The 22,569-nt window shown below is 44.6% G+C and overlaps 2 protein-coding genes across 2 annotated transcripts in view; both read left to right on the top strand.

The window, feature by feature from the left end:
- Positions 1-6,515, top strand: part of LOC125457007 (transmembrane protease serine 2-like) — an 85,780-nt gene extending 79,265 nt beyond the window's left edge. Inside the window, exons 12-14 of the mRNA XM_059649991.1 lie at positions 1,822-1,882; positions 5,172-5,249; positions 6,394-6,515. Coding sequence (XP_059505974.1) covers positions 1,822-1,882; positions 5,172-5,249; positions 6,394-6,515 — 261 coding nt within the window. The remainder of the gene's footprint in view (positions 1-1,821; positions 1,883-5,171; positions 5,250-6,393) is intronic.
- LOC125456879 (interferon-induced GTP-binding protein Mx3-like) overlaps positions 1,527-22,569 on the top strand; it is a 48,135-nt gene continuing 27,092 nt past the window's right edge. Inside the window, exons 1-6 of the mRNA XM_048540378.2 lie at positions 1,527-1,882; positions 6,394-6,497; positions 7,796-7,988; positions 11,448-11,585; positions 13,466-13,620; positions 16,955-17,093. Coding sequence (XP_048396335.1) covers positions 7,799-7,988; positions 11,448-11,585; positions 13,466-13,620; positions 16,955-17,093 — 622 coding nt within the window. The 5' untranslated portion in view covers positions 1,527-1,882; positions 6,394-6,497; positions 7,796-7,798. The remainder of the gene's footprint in view (positions 1,883-6,393; positions 6,498-7,795; positions 7,989-11,447; positions 11,586-13,465; positions 13,621-16,954; positions 17,094-22,569) is intronic.

Here is a 22,569-nt window from a genome sequence, read left to right on the forward strand (position 1 = left end):
GCTTGCCTGCATTCATTGCCTATTACCTTTAGGAGGTGGGGATGAGCCATTTTCCCAAATTGTTGCAGTCCACATGGGACTGTTGGGAGTTGCAGGTTTCTGAACCCCCAAACAACAAAGTACCAGGATGGTGTGTGACTCCAAGAGAAATCTGCAGCATTCCCACAGTTCCTTCCAGCGGGTAGATCTGACACATTTGGAAGGTGCTGTCAGAAGTGGTGGTGAATCTTGTACATTGTGTCTGTGCACGTACATCTTGGGCCAGGAGTCATGCGTGGAGCAAACCGGGGCAGGATGGCAGAATCCCATCCCCAACCCCTGCAGGGCATTCGTGAACCAGATAGATATTAACAAATCCGATTCATGGGAGTGGCAGCCAATAGTCACATTTGCTTATAATTCCACATTTTATGATTGATAGTGCTGAATTTGAACTAACATTTCCAACTAACTATCCCTAACACTTATAAAGTTGAGTTTTTACAGCATAGAGGGAGGCCCTTCAGCCCACATGTCTGTGCCAGCAGTTAAACATCCAACTTGCCATTTTCCAGCACTTGACCCTTTGTATGCTATGGATTTTGAGTATTCACCTAAATATTTCTTAAATATTTTGAGGGTTCCCGTCCCTACACAGTTAGGCATATCCTTCAGCATTAGCATCCAAACCAATATTCTCCACCATCCAGGTTAAGGGCACCAGATGCTCGGAACAACACCACCTGCCAAGTGCCCCTCTGAGACACAAGGACTGCTGCAGTTCACCACCGCCTTCTCTAGGGCAGTTAAGGATAGGAAGCAAATGCTGGCCAAAATGATACTCAGATCCCATGAGTAAATAAAAACAAAATGTAGTCAATATTTTACCTACCACCTTAAATCAGTCTGCTGAGGTGACACATGGTTTGAAAAAGGTTAAAATTTGTAACTAAAATAAGGTGTGGAGCTGGATGAACACAGCAGGCCAAGCGGCATCAGAGGAGCAGGAAAGCTGACAGAAGAAGAGTCCAGATCCAAAACGTCAGCTTTCCTGCTCCTCTGTTGCTGCTTGGCCTGCTGTGTTCATCCAGCTCCACACCTTGTTATCTCAGATTCTCCAGCATTGGCAGTTCCCACTGTCTCCAGAATTTGTAACTACATGGATTTCCTTCATCTATCCGTTGCTATGTACTGCTTTAATATTAACTCCATATTTGTGTAAAAATGATTTGGTTGGCGGGTCTTTAGCCTATTGTGGATAGTCTCCTATTCCCTCCTGGGCCAACATCTGTTGCCCCTGGACATCCCCATTGGAATAAGCACACAGTCCTAAATCAAACAGATGTTGGCCCTGGAAAAGGTGGTAGCGAGCTCCCTTCTTGAACAGCTGTAGCCCATGTATTGGGGCTTGACCCACACATTCGGTAAGGGGGGGGGGGGGAGCGGTTACAGATTTTAGACCCAGGCACCACTGAGGGATCATGTCACAAATCCTGAATCCAGTGCTGCCCGGGGGATAGGTGACGCCAGCTTTGTCCAGGAAATCAAAACATGAGAGAGAAACGAAACTGCACCAAGTCATGTGATTCCTGGTAAAGGGAAGTGAAACTGACAGAAAGACCAACATGTAACTCAGTGCATGGTTTGTGGTCCGACCTGTCATTGTGCTTACCAGAGGTAAACTGATCGAATTTCTGCTGTAATTTTTAACCGTTCCTCTGGAAGACCTACGTCTGGCTGTTTCTAATTTTTGATAATCTCAAGGTTTCCGGGTGGAGCATCAGAGCCTGAAAACTAACTCAGCAACCCTTAGGAATTCTCTCCCTATTGCGATGACTGCAGATTCTCCGTAACACCGCCGGAAAAAAGAACAAAGCGATCCATTTTCTTTTGCCTGAGACCTGTGAGTACAACACGAGCAGGGAGTAGAAATTAGGTTTTAATAATCAGGTAGAATTGCGTTCTCCTTTTAGAAATCTCCCCTGTTTCTGACGCTCCGGCTAATTCACTTCTTTGCTGAATGCCAGAGTGAATCTTCATTTGCCTTTTTCTGAAGTAGGGTCTAGACCTGAAACGTCAGCTTTCCTGCTCCTCTGCTGCTGCTTGGCCTGCTGTGTTCATCCAGCTCCACACCTTGTTATCTCAGACTCTCCAGCATCGCAGTTCATATTATCTCTGAGGGGATTGGAAGTGTTTGATTTTTAAAAAAAAGCTTGTAGCCGTACTGCCCTGTCTGTTACTGGAGCTTCGAGGTGGCTTTAAACTACTTAAAACCAGACAAATATATGTTATACAGCATTATATATGATATTTCAAATACATAGGGCAATACTTGTAATTAACTGTTTGATGTAGGACTGTGTGCTTATTCCAATGGGGATGAATGGCAATGGGGTGTTAGAGTGGTGTTGGCATTATTGCTGGGAATGTGTTAATACTTTTTTTTGCTGGGAGTTATTGCTAAAATCATGATGGGTTGAAACTGGGCAGTCATTGCTGAAGCAGTCTCCTCCGAGTAAACTGGGAATTAACCCAGAACATAATCTTAAACCGAATTGTTTCCAGTTTCAGATTACACTCAGTGTGCAGTTTAGGAACCTGAAGATCAACAATATTTGTGGCCTCAGCTTGAAATGCAAGTGTGAGACCCTGGGATTTTACTTCTGGCTTTGCAGGGGTGGCTTCGTCTCCTCCTCAAAACCCTCAGCTCACCCTGACTTTACTATTAGGATCATTATGTCTTCCTAGGAATTCCACCTCTAACAAAAGGTGCCCCTGGGCCAGGAATTTCCACCTGCAGGTTACGATAATCTGCTGTTTCAATGAGGTGGTGTTTACCAGGACGGAAGTGTCAGAAGGACAAGGGAAAACTCCCCTGAGGGAGCAAGAGGATATTTTAATATTGTTTGCCAGGTCTCACCGGTTAGAGTAAAATAGATGGCAGCAATATTTTTCAGAAACAGCAGAAAATGAAGCCAGGTGCTGATAAAAAGGGATGGAGATCTTGCGAAGACAAACAGGAGGCTGGAAGAACACAGCAAGCCAGGCAGCATCTGGAGAAAAGGAGATGTCAATGGTTCGAGTATTACCCTTCTTCAGCCTCCTGTTTGTCCACCTTGGATTCCAGCAGCTGCAATTTTTTTTATTTGTCTCTATGGAGATCTTGTGTTTGGAAGGTGTTTTCGAAGGATTTATAGGGACATTGGTGTTGTGGGAGTAGTACTCGGCTGACTACACCATCGTCCTGATTTATGCTCTTGGGGATACAAAGAACAGTACGGCACATGAACAGGCCCTTTGGCCCACCAAGTCTGCGCCAACACTTTATGCCTTTCTGAGCTAAAAGCTTTTTACTACTATGTGGCCCACATCCCTCTATTCCCTGCCCTTTTATGTATCCATCAAGATGCATCTTAAATGTTGCCTCTGCCACGCCCTCTGGCAACGTATTCCAGACACTTACCACTGTTTTCTTAAATTAAACTTGCTTCTCACATCTCCTTTGAACTTTTTTCCCCCCTCTTACCTTGAACCTATGTTCCCTAGTAGTTGACATTTCTATCCTGTGGCTTCAAATCAAGTACAGTCAAGAAATCTGGAATTAAGAGCTAGTAAACAATTTGTAAGGGATCTGGTTTGAATTATTTATTTTAAACTTAATACAGATATCTAATTGGCCATATTGGTAACTGAGTGAGTCATTTTAGTTAATGTTCTGGCCAGCAGAGTAGTGGGTCTAAAGAGAGATATAGCGCAGTCCTCCAACCCTCGGCCATGAGGGGAGGTATTACTTCCTAATTTTGGACACACAAACATGAAAAAAAAGAGCAGGATCAAGCCATTCAACCCTTTGAGTCTGCTCTGCCTTTCAATATGGTCATGGCTGATCATCCGACTCAGTCCCCTCTTCCTTCTTTCCCCCTTTATCCTTCAATCTCCTCAGATCTAACTCCTTGAATTCAATGTTTTGTCTTCAACTCCCTTCTGTGGCAGCGAATACAACAGGCTCACCACTCCGTGTGGAGAAATTTCTCCTTGTTTTGAATGGCCTGCCCCACCTCCTTTAGTTCAGGAAGCAGTTTAAAACCCAACCAGGCCAGGAGAAATGAGTACAGTTGCCGATTTCCCCAACAGCTTATAGTGCAATCGCTCGTTCCCCTTCTGCTGCATTGACCATCAAACCACCACATCTCCTCCTATGGGGCACTTGAATTGCAGCAGCAGCCGCCATCCTTCACTGTTGATGCATTTCTTCAGCCTCCTTGGTGTTCATCTACCACTACCACACCGATCCATCCTTATGCACTGCGTCAGCTCTTTTTATTAACCCTTGGAACAGAAAAGAGCTCAAGACTCCAGAAGGAGGTGGGAACTAAACTAACAAATAGCCCAGCCAATATGTGTAGAGGCTTTCCTGGAGTTAAATGGACCCCAGAATTATCCTTATTTGGGGATAGATGGAGGTGATCATATACTGGTATTGTTTGTGGACTAATAATCTAGAAACCCACATATTTCTCTGGGATTCCAGTTTGAATCCTGCTCCAGTTAATTATACAAGCTGAATTTGAAATATCTAATTAAGGCTGTAATGGTGACTATTAAACCATTGTTTATTGCCATAAAGTTCCATCTGGTTTGTTAATAACCCTTAAGGAAGGAAATTGGCTGGCTTTGCCCGATCTGGGCTATATGGAATTCCACACTCATTCTGGATGTGAGTTTGCTCGCTGAGCTGGAAGGTTAGTTTTCAGACGTTTCGTCACCATTCTAGGTAACATCATCAGTGAGCCTCCGACGAAGCGCTGGTGTTATGTCCCGCTTTCTATTTATCTGGTTAGGTTTCCTTGGGTTGGTGATGTCATTTCCTGTTCTTTTTCTCAGGGGATGGTAGATTGGCTCCAAGTCAATGTGTTTGTTCGTCGGAGGCTCACTGATGATGTTACCTAGAATGGTGACGAAACATCTGAAAACTAACCTTCCAGCTCAGTGAGCAAACTCACATCTGGAACCTCAACCTGAGCTACAAATCTTCTCAAAACTCGCTCCACACTCATTGCAATGTGGCTCACACTTAGCTGTCCTCTGAAATGGTCAAGCAACACACAGCTGTTTCAAACTGTTAAAAATGTCTCTCAGACTAGTCAAACAAAAGCCTGATGTAGTCATATTCTCAGAATTGTACCTCATAGGCAATGTGCCAAACAACGCTATCACAGTCACTGGCTATGTCCTGTGCCACCAGCAGAACAGACCCAGCAACAATGGCCGTACAGTGGTTTACTGTCATGAGGGTCTCCACTGTTGACTACAGACCTGATGGAGTCTCATGGTTTCTTGCCCATCTTTGACCTGATGCCATGTACTCTTTTTCCCCTCTATTGATGAATCAGTGGTCCTCCATGTTGAATATCACTTGGAGGAAGCACTGAGGGTGACAAATTGCATTCTGTACCCTGGATGGAGGACTTCAATGTCTACCACCAAAAGTGGTTTCATAGCACCACAACTGATTGTACAGGTGGAGTCCTAAAGGACATAGTTGCTACGACCATATCCAACTAGAGAGAATCTAAGTATCACCCAGCTGACTTTCCATGGTGTTAGCATCACTGAATTTCCTTACTATTAGCATCCTGGGGGTTACCGTTGACCAGAAACTAAACTGGATTAGGCATATAAGTACAGTTGCTACAAAAGCAGGTCAGAAGCTAGAAATATTGCAGTGAATCTCCAAAACTTGACCACGAACTGCAAGGCACAAGTCAGAAGTATGATGGGATACTCCCCACTTGCCTGAATGGGTGCAGCTCAACATCACTCATGAAGTTTGACACCATCCAGACATCACATCCACAATCACTCACACCCTCCACCACCAATGGTCACGAGAAGCAGTGTGTATTATCCATAAGATGCACTGTAGAAATTCACGAAGTCCCCTCAGACAGCATCTTCCAAATACAAGACCACTTTCAAGTATGAGGATAAGGGCAGCAGATTCTTGGGAATATTACTGCTTGCAAGTTCTCCTGACAAGCCGCTCACCATCCTGACTTGGAAATATTTTGCTGTCCCTTCATCGTTGCTGGGGTGAAAATTCAGGACCTCCCTCCCTAATGATGCTGCGTGTTCCTACACCGAATATATTGCAGTAGTTTAAGAAGGCAGCTCACTGTCACTTTCTCAAGGGCAAATGGGGATGGGCAATAAATGTCAAACAGCCAACGAAGCTGGCATCCCATGAATAACTTTAAGAAAAGACAGGGAACTTTCAGCTAGTTGGTGACACAATTACAAATATTTCTGGTGACTGTTTCTCACCGATTATTAAGCTAAAAAATAAATTAATTATTGCAAATGTAAAGATTGCTACTTAATGACAAACAACTCCTATATATTTTTGATTTCTAGGTCCTCCACGTGGTGAGCAGGAACTGTTGCTGAGGACGATTAACAAGGGGTCGGAAGGTGCACCAACACAGGTGTACGCAAACACTGATCCTGATACCTTTTTGGTGGGTCCACTTATGTAGTTAATTGCATGTTTATTTGACTAACCCGCGAGTCTCAGGTTGGGGTTCAGAGAAACACTATCCTCTTCTGAGATCTGCTCAGCTGAGCACGGCTATTAAAGCGGCTATTAAAGCTAAGGGCTACTGCAGAGATAATCTTCCTGGAAGTTAATGCAAACTGAAGTTAAAAACATTTTTAAAGTTCCCTTATTTCTCCATAACATAATGTTAAATGCTGTTAGTTTCCACCCAGCCATACCAGTGATTGCACCAGTGCCAATGAGTAGCTTACTCACATTCACCTTGTTAAACCTGAAGGTTGTGAGTTGGAACCAGCTTCTGGTTTCACATCATTCCTAACACCTACCTGACCCCAACTTACCCGTACCTGGACATGAAAATCACCCCTCACTTCCTGAGTTCCTTCTTGCAGCATGGGAAAAGCAATCTACTCTTGTAACAAAACAACAGCATCAAGTTGGAGCTTTTCTCTTTGTGTTGCATATGCCCTGATCCAACCCCACAAAGCCACCTCCCAAACTCCAAACCAACAATGGACTGCGACTGCAAACTGTTGTCTTATTATTTTCACAATACAGAGAAATTAGAGAAATTATTCATGGGATGCCAGCTTAGTTGGCTGGTTTGACACTTATTGTCCATCCCCATTTGCCCTTGAGAATGTGACGGTGAGCTGCCTTCTTAAACTACTGCAATATATCTGGTGTAGGAACATAATATTTGGAGTTTATTACAATACATTCTACTCCCAACCACCCAAGCAAATTAAACCACCTCTAGATCAATCCTCGAAAGTTAAAAGCTCTACCATATGTCCAAGCCCCATCACTACCTTAGAACAATGTCACAGAAGTATTTTCAAAACATTTATGAATGGGATGTGGGCATCACTGGCGAAGGCAGATTTGTTATTGCCCTGAGAAGGTGATGGTGAGCTGACTTCATGGCCAATGAGTGGTTTGCCAGGCCATTTCAGGGGCAAGAGTCAACCACATTGCTGTGGAGCTGGAGTCATCAATAATCCAGGCTGGGTAAGTGAGCTGGATTTCCGTTCTTAAAGGGCCGTCATGAACCAGGTGGATTTTTATTTCAAGCTGGTTATTTTATTGTTCTATGACAAGCACTAGGCTGTTTAAATTATAGATTTATGAAATAAATTGTCCTCCTAGTTGTAATAATGGGATTTGAATTCTTGGATCATTTGTCCACAATATTACTCTGTGCTCAGCTATTATTCAAAACCTGTTACTGTATTGTCAACTTGGCTTTTGTTTTCTCAGGCCATGGATGCAGCACTGTACAATCACTATGAAGAGAAGGTTCGACCTTGTATTGATCTCATTGACTCACTGAGAGCATTGGGCGTGGACCAGGACCTCTCTCTCCCGGCCATTGCAGTGATTGGTGATCAGAGCTCTGGAAAAAGCTCTGTGCTGGAGGCACTGTCCGGAGTCGCTCTGCCCAGGGGCAGCGGTAAGATGGTTCTGAATGTCGACTTCCTTAGCTTGTTTGTGATTCACCCCTACTCCCCAGCAATGCTCCCTCTTTTCTTACTGGAGTCACCTGCGCTCCTTTTATGGCAATCTCAATCAAACACAATGGTTGGCTGGTTTGTTGTACCCTCCCAACTTAATTCTCAGGGGTTGAATCTCAGGCATCAGGAATGAGGGATTGGCGGAAACTGGTGTTCCTTTCAAAAAGGGGTTACTGTGGAATGTTGTGATGCACCTAAATAGCTCTTGTGGCTTTGTTTTAAATCTGAACCAAGTTGAAAGTGTGAGAATGATTGATGCTGGATCGGTCCTACGTGACTCATCCACTTTCTCACAGCAAAGCCCACAGACCCACCGTTAATTGGCATCTGCTGAAGCTGAGGAGGAATTTCTTTGGCCAGAGGGTCGTGAATCTATGGAACTCATTGCCGCAGAAGCATGTAGAAGCCAAGTAATTGGACATCTTTAAGACGACGATAAGTTCTTGCAGCATCTGTGGAGAGAAATCAGAGTTAACGTTTTGGGTCGAGTGAACCTTCCCCAGAGCATCTGAGGAAGTTCTGATGAATGGTCACTCAGCCCAAAATGCTAACTCGAATTTCTCTTCACGGCTGCTGCCAGAGCTTTCCCAGCAACCTCTGCTTTTGTTTCTGATGTCCTGCATCCACAGTTCTTTTTGGTTTTTATAGATAGGTTCTTGATTAGAAAGGGGATGAAAAGAAGATAACAGAATGGGGTTGAGAAACACGGTGGCTTAGTGGTTAGCACTGCTGCCTCACAGCACCAGGAACTCGGGTTTGATTCCACCCTCGGGGGATTGTTTGCGTGGGTTTCCTCCAGGTTCTCTGGTTTCCTCCCACAGTTCAGAGATGTGCAGGTTAGGTGGATCAGCTATGGTAAATTGCCTGTAGTGTTCAGGGGTGTGAGATTAGGTGGGCTATAAGGGATGGGTCTGGGTAGGACGCTTCAAAGGTCGGTGTGGACTTGTTGGGCCAAAGGGCCTTTTTCCACACTGTAGGGATTCTATGATCTATGATTCTATATGATGAAATGGCACAGCAAACTTAATAGGCCTAATTCTGCACTGGAAGTTGAAGAAAAGTATTACCTAACTCTAACGAGTTAATTATACCTTACTTGCTGCTGGATGGCTATAGAAATCTGAGTGCCATTGAAATGTAAAACAGCAAATCAAGTATTGAAAATAAAGTACAAGCAAGGAAATCCTTATAATAATAGTCTGTTGTTGTAAAATATTGTCTAAAGAGAGGAGGTTCAGAGACTGTGAAAATAATTTACTGATGCAATAAGCTTTGTTGTTCGCAAAGTCTTACTCAAAGTGCTTTATAATAAGATAAAAAATTTTAATGCAATATTTGCATAGTGTGCCAAATTTTCAATCTAAATGCTGCACTGATGTAAGTGAGAGACAAGAGCCTTGCCTGTAGCAACTTCACACATGCTGATGTGATTTTGCACATGGAGACATGGTGCTTCACCTAGTGGTAGTCTTGGTCACGAACACAACCAGAAAACATTAGAGATAGTGGGAACTGCAGATGCTGGAGAATCCAAGATAACAAAGTGTGGAGCTGGATGGACACAGCAGGCCAAGCAGCATCTCAGGAGCGCAAAAGCTGACGTTTCGGGCCTAGACCCTTTATAAGGACTGTTTAGGTGCGATAAATTATTCAAAAGGCTCCTGAAGGGCTGGCACAACTCGTGGCTGAAATTAGGTTTCAATTATATCAAACTTTGGTTTAATCCCTTTTAAAGTATTCTTTTTGTTTCTGTTGGTTGTAGCACAGGAAGGATAAAAGTTTTTTTAAAAGAATAAAATCATCATGGGATAACAAAGTGTGGAGCTGGATGAACACGGCAGGCCAAGCAGAATCTTAGCAGCACAAAGGCTGCCGTTTCGGGCCTAGACCCTTCATTGGAAAAGGGGGAGGGTTCAAGAGACCCCTTAGGGCTGCTGTCTCATTTGGGACGACTGATGGTGATTTACACTGTGGGTCACCATGCCACGAGGGAAGGCAGATGTTGAAAATGCCAGACTTTAATAGTAACTTCAGCAAGTGTGGGAATTAAATCTGTTGCAGAGTCGGGTAGAGTACTTATAGACTGGAAGGCAGGATATTAGAATTTGTTCGTAAAATGATGGCGGGAGGGCTGTGGGAGAGTGGAGAAAGACTGCGTGGTCCCTTTAGAAGACGATGTTATTTATCTAGGCTTGGTGATTTTAAAGAAGAGCATGTCTGCGAGCAGCAACAATCGCAGAGAGTTCCTGTAATTGAAACATTTGTATCAAAAGCCTGTATGGCCTGTATCCCAGGTAGTAGCCTTATTTTGTTATTAAAGCAGCCAGATTCAATACCAGCCAATTAATTTAAACCAGGCACTTAGAGACTAAAAACCAATTAAATTTAAATCCATTTCGGAGATAGCAGGAGCTGCAGATGCTGGAGAATCTGAGATAACAAGGTGTAGAGTTGGATGAACACAGCAGGCCAAGCAGCATCAGAGGAGCAGGAAAGCTGACGTTTCGGGCCTAGACCCTTCATCAGAAATGGGGGAGGGGAAGGGGGTCTGAAATAAATAGGGAGAGGGGGAGGTGGATAGAAGATGGATAAAGGAGAAGATAGGTGGAGAGGACATGGACAAGTCAAAGAGGTGGGGGTGGAGCCAGTAAATGTGAGTGTAGGTGGGGAGTCAGGGAGGGGATAGGTCAGTCCAGGAAGGATGGACAGGTCAAGGAGGTGGGATGAGGCTGGTAGGTAGGAGAGGGGGGTTGAGGTGGGAGGAGGGGATATGTGGGAGGAAGGACCGGTAAGGGACGTGGGGACAAGCTGGGCTGGTTTTGGGATGCAGTAGGGGGAGGGGAGATTTTGAAGTTTGTGAAATCCACATTGATACCATTGGGCTGCAGCGTTCCCAACCGGAATATGAGTTGCTGTTCCTGCAACCTACGGGTGGAATCGCTGTTGCTCTGCAGGAGGCCCAGGATGGACATGTCATCTAAGGAACGGGAGGGGGAGTGGAAATTGCTCGCAGCTGGGAGGAGCAGCTGTTTAGTGGGGAAGGAAACCTTTATCTGTTTTCCAGAGGAACCACACTGTCTGTGACTCTGTTGTCCACTCCACGCTCCCCTCCAGCCCCATCACACCCGGCATCTTTCCCCTCAACTGCAGGAAGTGCTACACCTGCCTCTGTACCTCCCCGTCACCCGCAAACTAGGCCCCAAGAAGACCTTCCACATCAAACAGATGTTCACCTGCACATCTGCTAATGTGGTATACTGCATCTGCTGTTCCAGATGTGCCCTCCACTGCAGCGGAGAAACCAAACGGAGGCTTGGGGACCGCTTTGCGGAACACCTATGCTCGGTTCGCAACAAACATAAAAAGAATGTCTGACACCATTTCTCCTTGTTTGACAGGTATCGTGACAAGATGTCCTCTCGAACTGAAGCTGAAAAAAGCCAAAGAGGCGAAAATATGGAAGGGACAAATAAGTTACAAGAACTACTTGAAAGACCTGTCTGATCCATCTGAGGTGGATAAAGAAATTGTGAAAGGTGATGGTCATATTGTTTTTCACTTGGTGTTACCTCTTTGCCACATTTTGGCATTGATAATGGTGAAATCTTGTGATTTTTTTTTTGTTTTGACTTAATGCAGTATGAGTTATCTTTTCCTCTTGTTTTCCGCTTTGCTTCTCTGAACTTGAAGGCTGTGTGCAGCGATTCAGTTGCAGAAACGATGGTTGCTGTCTGGTGCTTCACTTGGTGATCATTTCTTGAGTGGTCGCTCTGACCACAAGTGGGGGCCTATCTGACTGAAGGTGTTTGGGTGGGTTGGAATCGCCACAGCCAAGCTCAGCTCTGTCCTTGTTTGACAGTCTTCTTTCCACCAACAGCACTGGGCAACAGGTAGAAGTGGGGTCTAGGCTGTTCTGTCTCCATTCTGTTCCCCACATTTATTCATGTTCAGACTAATAGTGGACCAAGAATTGTCCCTCAAGAGATTAGCTAACTTGGCACAGAACAAATATGAGGGAGGAAATCATCTAAGGTGGTAACACACAAATGGGTAATATTTTTTTCATTACTCCCAACGTTAAGCACCTGATGATTTAATTCCATTACCCTTAGTGGCACTGAATATCAGAGATGCAGAATAGAGTAGGTGGCCTATCAGATTCTGCCCATTTCATGCCATTTCCCCATGTTTGAAAGGTAGAACTCATTTTGGGATTTCATTTCAATTGTGTTGTTAAGCCTGCAGCCTAGTTGGAAGTTCTAACCTGGGAGCTTGCATCTTGACCTCTAATGTAACTCTTCACTCAGCAAGGATAGCACTGGGGCAGGGAAGAGGGTTAATATTGGGCCAGGTTTGTGCAGCAGCCTGAGGTCATGTTGATCTCCTAATTGATGACAGATTGTTCACACTGACTCTGAATTAGCTTGAGGCTGCTGACGTATCCAGGTGAGGGCCAAAGATAGAGACTAGGGTCACTTTAAAGAAAATTTATGTATGTGTCTTTCTCTCTGTATATACACCAATATATGAATTAGGAACAGGACCCTGCCCTGCCATTCAAAGCCTGAAGGAGCATGGGTTCCTCCCACTCAGGCACTAAGGCAGCCTTTGGTTCTCCCAGTCTTGTTTTTGCTCCCCTGCTCTCAACTATCAATGTCCTTGAGGTTGTACACTTGCTTGCTGAGCTGATGTGTTTGATTGCAGATGTTTCATCACCCTGCTAGGTAGCAGCATCAGTGCGTCTCTGGTGAAGTGTTGGTGCTCTGTCCCGCGTGTTACTTATATGCCTCGGTTTGCTGGAGTGGTTGGCATGGTTGGCATCGTTGCCGGTTCTGTTTCTCAGTGGTTTGTATATCGAGTCTAGTTCAGTGTCTTTGTTGATGGAATTCCAGTTGGAATACCAGGGTTCCAGGAATTCCCTGGCATGTCTCTGTTTGGCTTGAGCTATAATGGATATGTTGTCCCAGTCGAATTCACGTCTTTCTTTGACCGTGTGTATTGAGACCAGTGAGAAGTGGCCATGTCTCTTAGTGGCTAGTTGGTGTATCCTTTATTGTTAGTTTTCTTCCAGTTTGGCCTTTGTAATGTTTCTCATGGGATTTGCATATGATTTTGTGTATTACGTTAGTTTTATTGGTTGTGGGTATGGGATCGTGATGTAACATACAGCACCTTATGGAAATGTAGAGACCAGGGAAACCTAACTGAATCACTATACAGAGGTTTTCTGCGTTGATGCAGCCACTCCTGGGAGACTTGAGTAACATTTACTTAGCCTCTCAGGTAAGAAGGATAAAGCATAGCGACTGATCTGATAAAGAGTGAGAAAATAAACTTTTCTTTTAATCCATGGATTTGTGTCAGGAAACTGTATAATGTGATTGATGCGGGGTTTGGTTTGGTTTATGATTTACAGCTCAGAACACAATGGCTGGAAAGGACCAAGGAATCAGCTCTGAGCTGATCAGTGTGGAAGTGGAGGCTAGCAATGTCCCTGACCTAACATTGATCGATCTGCCAGGAATTGCAAGAGTGGCAGTCGGGAGCCAACCACAGGATATTGGAGACCAGGTAATGTAGAACAGCAGAAAAACAACCACATCAGTCACTGCCACAGGGGAGTGTATTGAGTGCTCCACTGGGTACTTGAATGCTTTTGGTTATGTGCTAAAGAACAGAATTTATGTATGTGTCTTTCTCTCTGTATATACACCAATATATGAATTAGGAACAGGACCCTGCCCTGCCATTCAAAAAGATGACGGCTGATCTGATTGTATTTTGAATTCCACATTCCCAGCTCTCTTTGATAACCCTCAGACCCCAGGTCTAGCAAGAATTGACTCATTTTTCTGTCTTAAAAATGTTCAAGGTCCCCACTTAAGACCATAAGACCTGAAGACATAGGAATGGAAGTAAGGCCATTCGGCCCACCAAGTCCACTCCGCCATTTAAATCATGGCTGATAGGTATTTCAACTCCACTTCCCTGCACTCTCCCCATAGCCCTTGATTCGTCATGAAATCAAGAATTTGTCGATCTCTGCCTTGAAGGCATCTAACGTCCCGGCCTCCACTGCACTCCTCCTGACTTCTGAGGCAGACAGTTCTAAAGTTGCACAGCCCTCAAATAAAACATCCTTCCTATCTTTGTCCTAAAGGGACAACTCTTAATTTTAAAACACTGTGTCAACCACAAATTTAGCTACCATGCTTTTGCTTGTTTACTTAAGTTATTGATATAAATTGTAAAAAGCTGAGTCTGTAGCACAGTGCATTGGATTGTTCCACTTATGAAATCCTTCCTATCAGTCAAGGACACATTTATGCACATTCTCTGTTTTCTCTAAGCTGATCAATCTTCTGTCTCGTTAATACTTTATCCCCTACACCATGAGCTTTTATTTGTGCAATAAGATTTCATGTGGCATATACTCAGACCTTCTGGAAATCTGAGTATAACACATCTATAGGCTCCCACTTATGCATAGTATGTTACTCATTTACCTGTTTTTCTAATCAACCTGTTCTGAGATGTTATCGCAAACTTCTGGAACAATTAGAATTTTAACCCGGGCCTACCTGTCCAGGGGTATGTACACTACCACTACACCAAAAGAGAGCTGCTAATATTTCATTTTAAAAAATAAAATTCAAAGCCCACATCAACAGATTTTGACTGTGCCGGTTACAGACAACTCAATTATGTACGTGGTCCTGCTTCTTGCATAGGAGCAAGGGTGTGGTGGGGTTGGAGGGCAAGTTCTTCGAGGACTGCAACTTCCCCCCACAGTGGTTGAGAACGCCCTTGACCGCGTCTCCCGCATTTCCCGCAACACATCCCTCACACCCCGCCCCCGCCACAACTGCCCAAAGAGGATCCCCCTCGTTCTCACATACCACCCCACCAACCTCTGGATACAACGCATCATCCTCCGACACTTCCGCCATCTACAATCCGACCCCATCACCCAAGACATTTTTCCATCCCTACCCTTGTCTGCTTTCTGGAGAGACCGCTCTCTCCGTGACTCCTTTGTTCGCTCCACACTGCCCTCCAACCCCACCACACCCGGTACCTTCCCCTGCAACCGCAGGAAATGCTACACTTGCCCCCCCACCTCCTCTCTCACCCCTATGCCAGGCCCCAAGATGACTTTCCATAATAAGCAGAGGTTCACCTGCACATCTGCCAATGTGGTATACTGTATCCATTGTACCCGGTGTGGCTTCCTCTACATTGGGGAAACCAAGCGGAGGCTTGGGGACCGCTTTGCAGAACACCTCCGCTCGGTTCGCAATAAAAAACTGCACCTCCCAGTCGCGACCCATTTCAACTCCCCTTCCCGTTCTTTAGATGACATGTCCGTCATGGGCCTCCTGCAGTGCCACAATGATGCCACCCGAAGGTTGCAGGAACAGCAACTCATACTCCGCTTGGGAACCCTGCAGCCCAATGGTATCAATGTGGACTTCACCAGCTTCAAAATCTCCCCTTCCCCCACCGCATCCCAAAACCAGCCCAGTTCGTCCCCTCCCCCCACTGCATCCCAAAACCAGCCCAGCCTGTCTCTGCCTCCCTAACCTGTTCTTCCTCTCACCCATCCCTTCCTCCCACCCCAAGCCACACCTCCATTTCCTACCTACTAACCTCATCCCACCTCCTTGACCTGTCCGTCTTCCCTGGACTGACCTATCCCCTGTCTACCTCCCCACCTGTACTCTCCTCTCCACCTATCTTCTTTTCTCTCCATCTTCGGTCCGCTTCCCCCTCTCTCCCTATTTATTCCAGAACCCTCACCCCATCCCCCTCTCTGATGAAGTGTCTAGGCCCAAAACGTCAGCTTTTGTGCTCCTGAGATGCTGCTGGGCCTGCTGTGTTCATCCAGCTTCACACTTTGTTATCTGGGAAGGTTCTTTTGTTGTCTTCATCAACATCTTTTTTAAAAAGAAGTATGATATTCCTGTTTGTGAGACACTGCTGAGGAATACAGCATCAAGAGCAAAAGCAAAGTCGCTGGAAAAGCTCAACAGGTCTGGCAGCATCGTGAAGCAGAAATCAAAGTTAACGTTTCGGGACTGGTGACCCTTCCTCAGAACTGCATTGAGAGCACGCCATTTAGCACCAAATGACTGCTCCACCCTTTTATGTTACATTGTTAGTCCAATCAGGACTTTGTAAAATTAGAGTATGACTTCTACCTTTTTCATTATGATCCGAACAGGTATTTGAAGAAATAATTGGAGCCAATCTTTGCAGGTTTTCAAAAATCTTTAATGACCGATTTTGAGAATAGGCAAGCATGATAGCTTCAGTCTGATTCCGACTATGTTTTTGGTATTAATGAAGCCCCAGTTGATATGCACTACTTGCCAGCCAATAAATGCAATTAAAATACCATTGAAATCTTTGGACTGTGTTTTATTGCATTAGATATAACAATCAACATTCTGTAAATCTTTTTGAAATTATTTTCTGTGCATAAATTGGCTACTATTTTAAATTACCTCATTGATTGTAAAGTGCTTCGGAATATTGCTGAGGACATGAAAGGCACAATATAAATTCATGTCAAGGTGATTCTTGTGGCACAGTGGTAGTCGCCTACCTCTGAGCTAGGAGGCCCAGGTTCAAGTCTCATCTGCTCCAGAAGTGTGTTATTACAGGTTTGACCAAGTACATTAAAAATATCGATTAAATTCGTGGACATGTGAATTCTGAGGAAGTGTCACTGGACCCAAAAAGTTAACTCTTACTTTATTCTTCACAGATGATGCCAGAGCTCCTGAATGTCTGTCAACATCTGTTTTTGTTCCTGATTTACAACATTCACAGTCCTTTTGGTTTTTATCAATTAAATCCATGTCTCTCTTTAATGAATCAATTTTCTTCCGCATTCCTGCAGATCAAGCAGCTGATCAAATCTTATATTAGTGAAGATAAGACCATTAACCTTGTTGTCATCCCATGTAATGTTGACATAGCAACCACAGAGGCCTTGAAAATGGCCCAGGAGGCAGATCCTTCAGGGGACAGAACGTTGGGTAAGAGACAAACTCTGTATTTCTACTAAATGATCATTTGTAGCAAAAATTAACAAGGGTGATCTGAATTAGTTCAGTTTGTGGAATAACTCACATTGCCTTCAGTAGACTTTAAGATCTGGAGGCATTTCGCAGGCAAATTTTCAAAAGTAAATCTGACACAAATGACAGTGCTAGGAAAGACAAGTGCCAGGTCAAAGATAATACAATGTGAGGCTGGATGAACACAGCAGGCCAAGCAGCATCTCAGGAGCACAAAAGCTGACGTTTCGGGCCTAGACCCTTCATCAGAGAGGGGGATGGGGAGAGGGAACTGGAATAAATAGGGAGAGAGGGGGAGGCGGACCGAAGATGGAGAGTAAAGAAGATAGGTGGAGAGAGTGTAGGTGGGGAGGTAGGGAGGGGATAGGTCAGTCCAGGGAAGACGGACAGGTCAAGGAGGTGGGATGAGGTTAGTAGGTAGCTGGGGGTGCGGCTTGGGGTGGGAGGAAGGGATGGGTGAGAGGAAGAACCGGTTAGGGAGGCAGAGACAGGTTGGACTGGTCGGTCAAAGATAAGTTTTTAAGGAGCAAAAAGAAGTATAGGCAGAGAGATTAGGGAGGAAATTCCAGAGTTTGCAGCTTTGGCAACCACAGGGCAACCAATGGTTGTGAAAATTGAAGCTACATTAGATTATGATTGGAGCAGTGCAGGAATCTTGAAGGGTTTGGGGTTTGAGAGGGTGAGGCCCTAGAGTGTTTTGTAAACAAACATGAGAATCTTTAGACAGAATTTTGCCAGATCAGGAACAGATGTCGGTCAGGATGGGTGCAGTGTGCCAGGAGTTACGAATGGGCAGCAAACTGAAATAACAAGGTGCAGAGCTAGATGAACACAGCAGGCCAAGCAGCATCAGAGGAGCGGGAAGGCTGACGTTTCAGGCCTAGACCCTTCTTCAGCCCATTTCTGAAGGTCTAGGCCCGAAATGTCAGCCTTCCTGCTCCTCTGATGCTGCTTGGCCTGCTGTGTTCATCCAGCTCTACACCTTGTTATCTCAGATTCTCCAGCATCTGCAGTTCCTACTATCTCTAGCAAACTGAAATGTTTGGTTGATGAATGTGCTGGCCCTAAGTTACTTGGAATTGCCTAGCCTGGAGTTACAAATACATATCAAAATGCATCAAAAATCAGACAATTCTTTTGTCTTAAACTAAAATGTCAATTTTTTAAGCTGCGCTGTTTGAGTTTTCCTGCCCTCTGCTGCAAAGCTGGAAGCTCTTTTTCAAGTGGGCCAAGGCTTCAGGATATTAAAAGGAAAAGACAGTGTAGACAAAGATAACCTATTTCCACTGGTTGGGGGTACTCGATGTAGGGTCATTGTCTAAATATTAGGGCCAGACAGTTCAGGAGAAATGTCTGGAAGCACTTGGACACAAAGTCCAAATGTTCAAGCCCATGAAAGTGGCCATGCAAGTAGATAGGGTGGTAAAGAAGGCACATGGCATGCTAACTTTTATCGGTTGGGGAACTGAGTGCAAGAGTCAGGATGTCATGGTGCAGATCTATAAAAATTTGATTAGGCCACACTTGGACTCAATTCTGATTGCTACGTTACAGGAAGGTGTGGAGGCTTTGGAGAGGGTGCAGAAGAGGTTTACCAGAATACTGCCTAGATTAGAGGGTATGAGCTATAAGGAGAGGCTAGAAAACTCGAGTTGTTTTCACCTGGAGCGGTGGGGGCTGAACGAAGGCTTGATAGAAGGCTATAAAATTGTGAGATGCATGGAGGTGACAGAATCTTTTTCTTGGAGTTGAGAAATCTAAAACTAGAGGGCATGCATTTAAGGTGAGAAAGGGGAAGTTCAAAGGAGATGTGAGGTGCACACATTTTTTCCAGAGTGGTGGGAGTCTGGAACATATTGCCAGGGGGTAATTATGGAGGTAGATACAATAGGGGCATTTAAGAGACTTTTAGATAAGTACATGAATATGCAAAGAATGGAAGGATACTGTCCAAGGGCAGGCAGAAGGGATTAGTTTAATTTGTCGCCGTGTTCGGCATAATGTCATGGGCTAAAGGGCCCATTTGTGTGCTGTATTGTTCTATGTTCTAAAAGGTGGTAATGGTTTGGAACTATACTCCCCAAATGATGATTGATGCTAGACCAGTTGTTAATTTAAGTTTGGAGATTGCATAACAAAAATTGATCTAAAGGTATTCAGGGATGTGGGCCAAAGGTAGATAAATGTAATTAGTTTGCAGATCTTGGGCTTGAGGGCTGTATGGCCGACTCATCTTCCTATATTGTAAGATGTAAACTAAATCTTAGAAGCTCTGCCTTCTTTTTTTATAAAAATGATGTTGTTTGTATAGGCCCCCGATGGGGAAATTTTCGTTTTGAAGTAACAAGACCTCGAAATGTGGTTACTTCAAAAACTCGAACATTGAGTCAGCCCATCATTCCATTGCTAATTACAACAACAACCCTTTTTTACCCACCCCCATGCCACACCCCCCTCCCTCAACCTACCACCATCCAGCTCCAGATGTAACAAAATGGATAAAAGCCAAATACTACAGATATTCAAAATCAAAAATAAAAGCAGGAAGTGCTGGAGAAACCCAGCAAGTCTGGCAGTACCTTTGGAGAGAGGAATAGAGTTAACATTTTGAGTCCAATACAACTCTTCAGAACTGTATCTCCAGCACTTGCTGCTTTTTTTTAACAAAATTTTTCCACATTACATGTATCTTTTCATCATCATCCATGCTTTAGAAACCTTATCCTTTAGCTATTGATATATTAATAAAGACAATAAATACTCTTTGCATATTGTCTAGTGGTTTCATTTTACGTAGAGAATTCAGTGATGAGGTTTCAATGTACTGGACTGTAGTGTCTATTCCAGATGTTATTCCGAGGATTTTCTGTTTGTGTCAAAGTTTCGCGGAGTCAGAGGGAGGTTTCTGATTTACATGGTAGTGGAAGATGTCCAAGGTTTCAGGCATTCCAAGATTTCAGCTTCTAAGATTTAGACCACATTTCACAACATAGGAACAATACAGTCCCTCAAGCCCGAGATCATGGCTGATCTGCAGACTAATTACATTTACCTGTCTTTGGCCCACATCCCTTAATACCTTTGCTTAACAAATATTGATGTATCTCCAACTTTAAAATTAACAACCGGTCTACCATCAACCACCATTTGAGGAACACAGCTACAAAACTCTCTTACCATTTTTGTACGAAAGGCCGCTGAAGAGGCTGGAGGTTTTATCTGTGGTCTAGGCTGCCAGAGACAGGAGAATTCGAGTGGGAAGCAATTCACCCACTTCACAATTGCAGATGTGTAAAGTCAGCTTTTCAATTTGAAGTCCTGTTTGAGGGTCCAAACAGATTCATGGCCAAGAATCTTACATGGGCCCCACTTGTACATTCAGCGGTCGTGGACCGTGTGACTCTCTCGACTGGGAAGTAGTGGGGGTGGGGGAGGAGCACAGATAAGTGACATTTTACAAATACTGTGCCTCAGAAGGAGGCCTTACAGTCCATCGTACCTGCGCCAGCTCTCTGAGCAGTTTACTGAGTGCTGGTTCCTCCGCTTTGCCCTGCACACCTACACATTGTGCCTTTTCAAATTCCCTTTTGAGAGCTTTGATTAGACCTGTATTTACGGCATTCTCAGACAACGTATTCTAGAGTCTAACTGTGCAAGTGCTTTCTCATGTTGATTTGCTTAATTTGCCAATTTCTTTTAAGTCTTGTTCTCACTTCTTTCATGAGTGGGAGCAAGTTTCTCCTGACTACTCTATTCGGATTCCTCATGGTTTTGAACATTTGAATCAAACCTCCACTTAGCCTTATCTTCTCCAAGGGAAGCAGGCCATGCTTCTCCGATCGGTCTTGATCACAGTTCCATGCTGAGAAATTTCATTCTTGTGAATCTATTCGGCACTCTCCTTAAGGTGCAGTGCCCAGATTGGATACTATGTTCCAGCTGAGGCTGAAATAATTTGTCATCCAAGTTTCACATAACCTCTTTGCTCTTGTACCTACTGCCTGTATTTACAATGCCGAGGATACTGTGTGCCGCCTTTTGACTTAGAGGCATCTGCAACCAGATGCCACTCCTCCTAAACTGTTCAGAGTTGTTCCCTTTATTTTGTTTTTCTATCCCCATATTCTTCTCATCAAAATGAATCATTTCACATGTCTTTGCATTGACCATTATTTACAGCCCGTCTGCCCATTAAACTAACTTATTTATGGTCCATCTGAAATTTTGGATATTTGTAATCTATTCATCCTGTTGCAAATCAAAATCAAAATTTTGCACTTTTGGAGGAACAATTTTCTTGGTCCCACTTTTCCTGGATATCCCTACAGTATTTTTCTTGCTGTCCTATGACTAGAGCTGATGGTGTTCCCAAACATCTCTTGCCTATGTCCTTCGATCTATTTTCTGACTCGTGTTGTGTCTGACCTAATTATATGTTATTGGAGATGATGGGAACTGCAGATGCTGTAGAATCCAAGATAACAAAGTGTGGAAACCAAGCGGAGGCTTGGGGACCGCTTTGCAGAACACCTCCGCTCGGTTCGCAACAAACAACTGCACCTCCCAGTCGCGAACCATTTCAACTCCCCCTCCCATTCCTCCGATGACATGTCCATCATGGGCCTCCTGCAGTGTCACAATGATGCCACCCGAAGGTTGCAGGAACAGCAACTCATATTCCGCTTGGGAACCCTGCAGCCCAATGGTATCAATGTGGACTTCACCAGCTTCAAAATCTCCACCGCATCCCAAAACCAGCCCAGCTCATCCCCCTCCCCCCACTGCACCACACAACCAGCCCAGCTCTTCCCCTCCCCCCACCGCATCCCAAAACCAGTCCAACCTGTCTCTGCCTCCCTAACCTGTTCTTCCTCTCACCCATCCCTTGCTCCCACCCCAAGCCGCACCTCCATCTCCTACCTACTAACCTCATCCCACCTCCTTGACCTGTCCGTCTTCCCTGGACTGACCTATCCCCTCCCTATCTCCCCACCTATACTCTCTCCACCTATCTTCTTTTCTCTCCATCTTCGGTCCGCCTCCCCCTCTCTCCTTATTTATTCCAGTTCCCTCTCCCCATCCCCCTCTCTGATGAAGGGTCTAGGCCCGAAACATCAGCTTTTGTGCTCCTGAGATGCTGCTGGGCCTGCTGTGTTCATCCAGCTCCACACTTTGTTATATATGTTATTGGACTTTGGATTCCCCACTGTATAAGAATATTCTGTTTCCCAGCTGAAAAACAAGATGAAGTGAAGGTGGAAGTGTGTGAAGGCGATGAGACTTACTGTATTCCTGTGTGGGTGAGGGTGGTATCTGTCTCCCATCCTTACTTGCCCTTGCAACTGGTTGACCATCCAGACCATTTCAGAGACTGGTTAAGAGTCACCTATTTTGCAGGGATCTGGAGTCACATTTGGGCCTGACCAGGTACTGA

Source organism: Stegostoma tigrinum, chromosome 12 (genome assembly GCF_030684315.1).
Source record: "Stegostoma tigrinum isolate sSteTig4 chromosome 12, sSteTig4.hap1, whole genome shotgun sequence".
In the NCBI taxonomy this organism is placed as follows: Eukaryota; Metazoa; Chordata; class Chondrichthyes; order Orectolobiformes; family Stegostomatidae; genus Stegostoma; species Stegostoma tigrinum.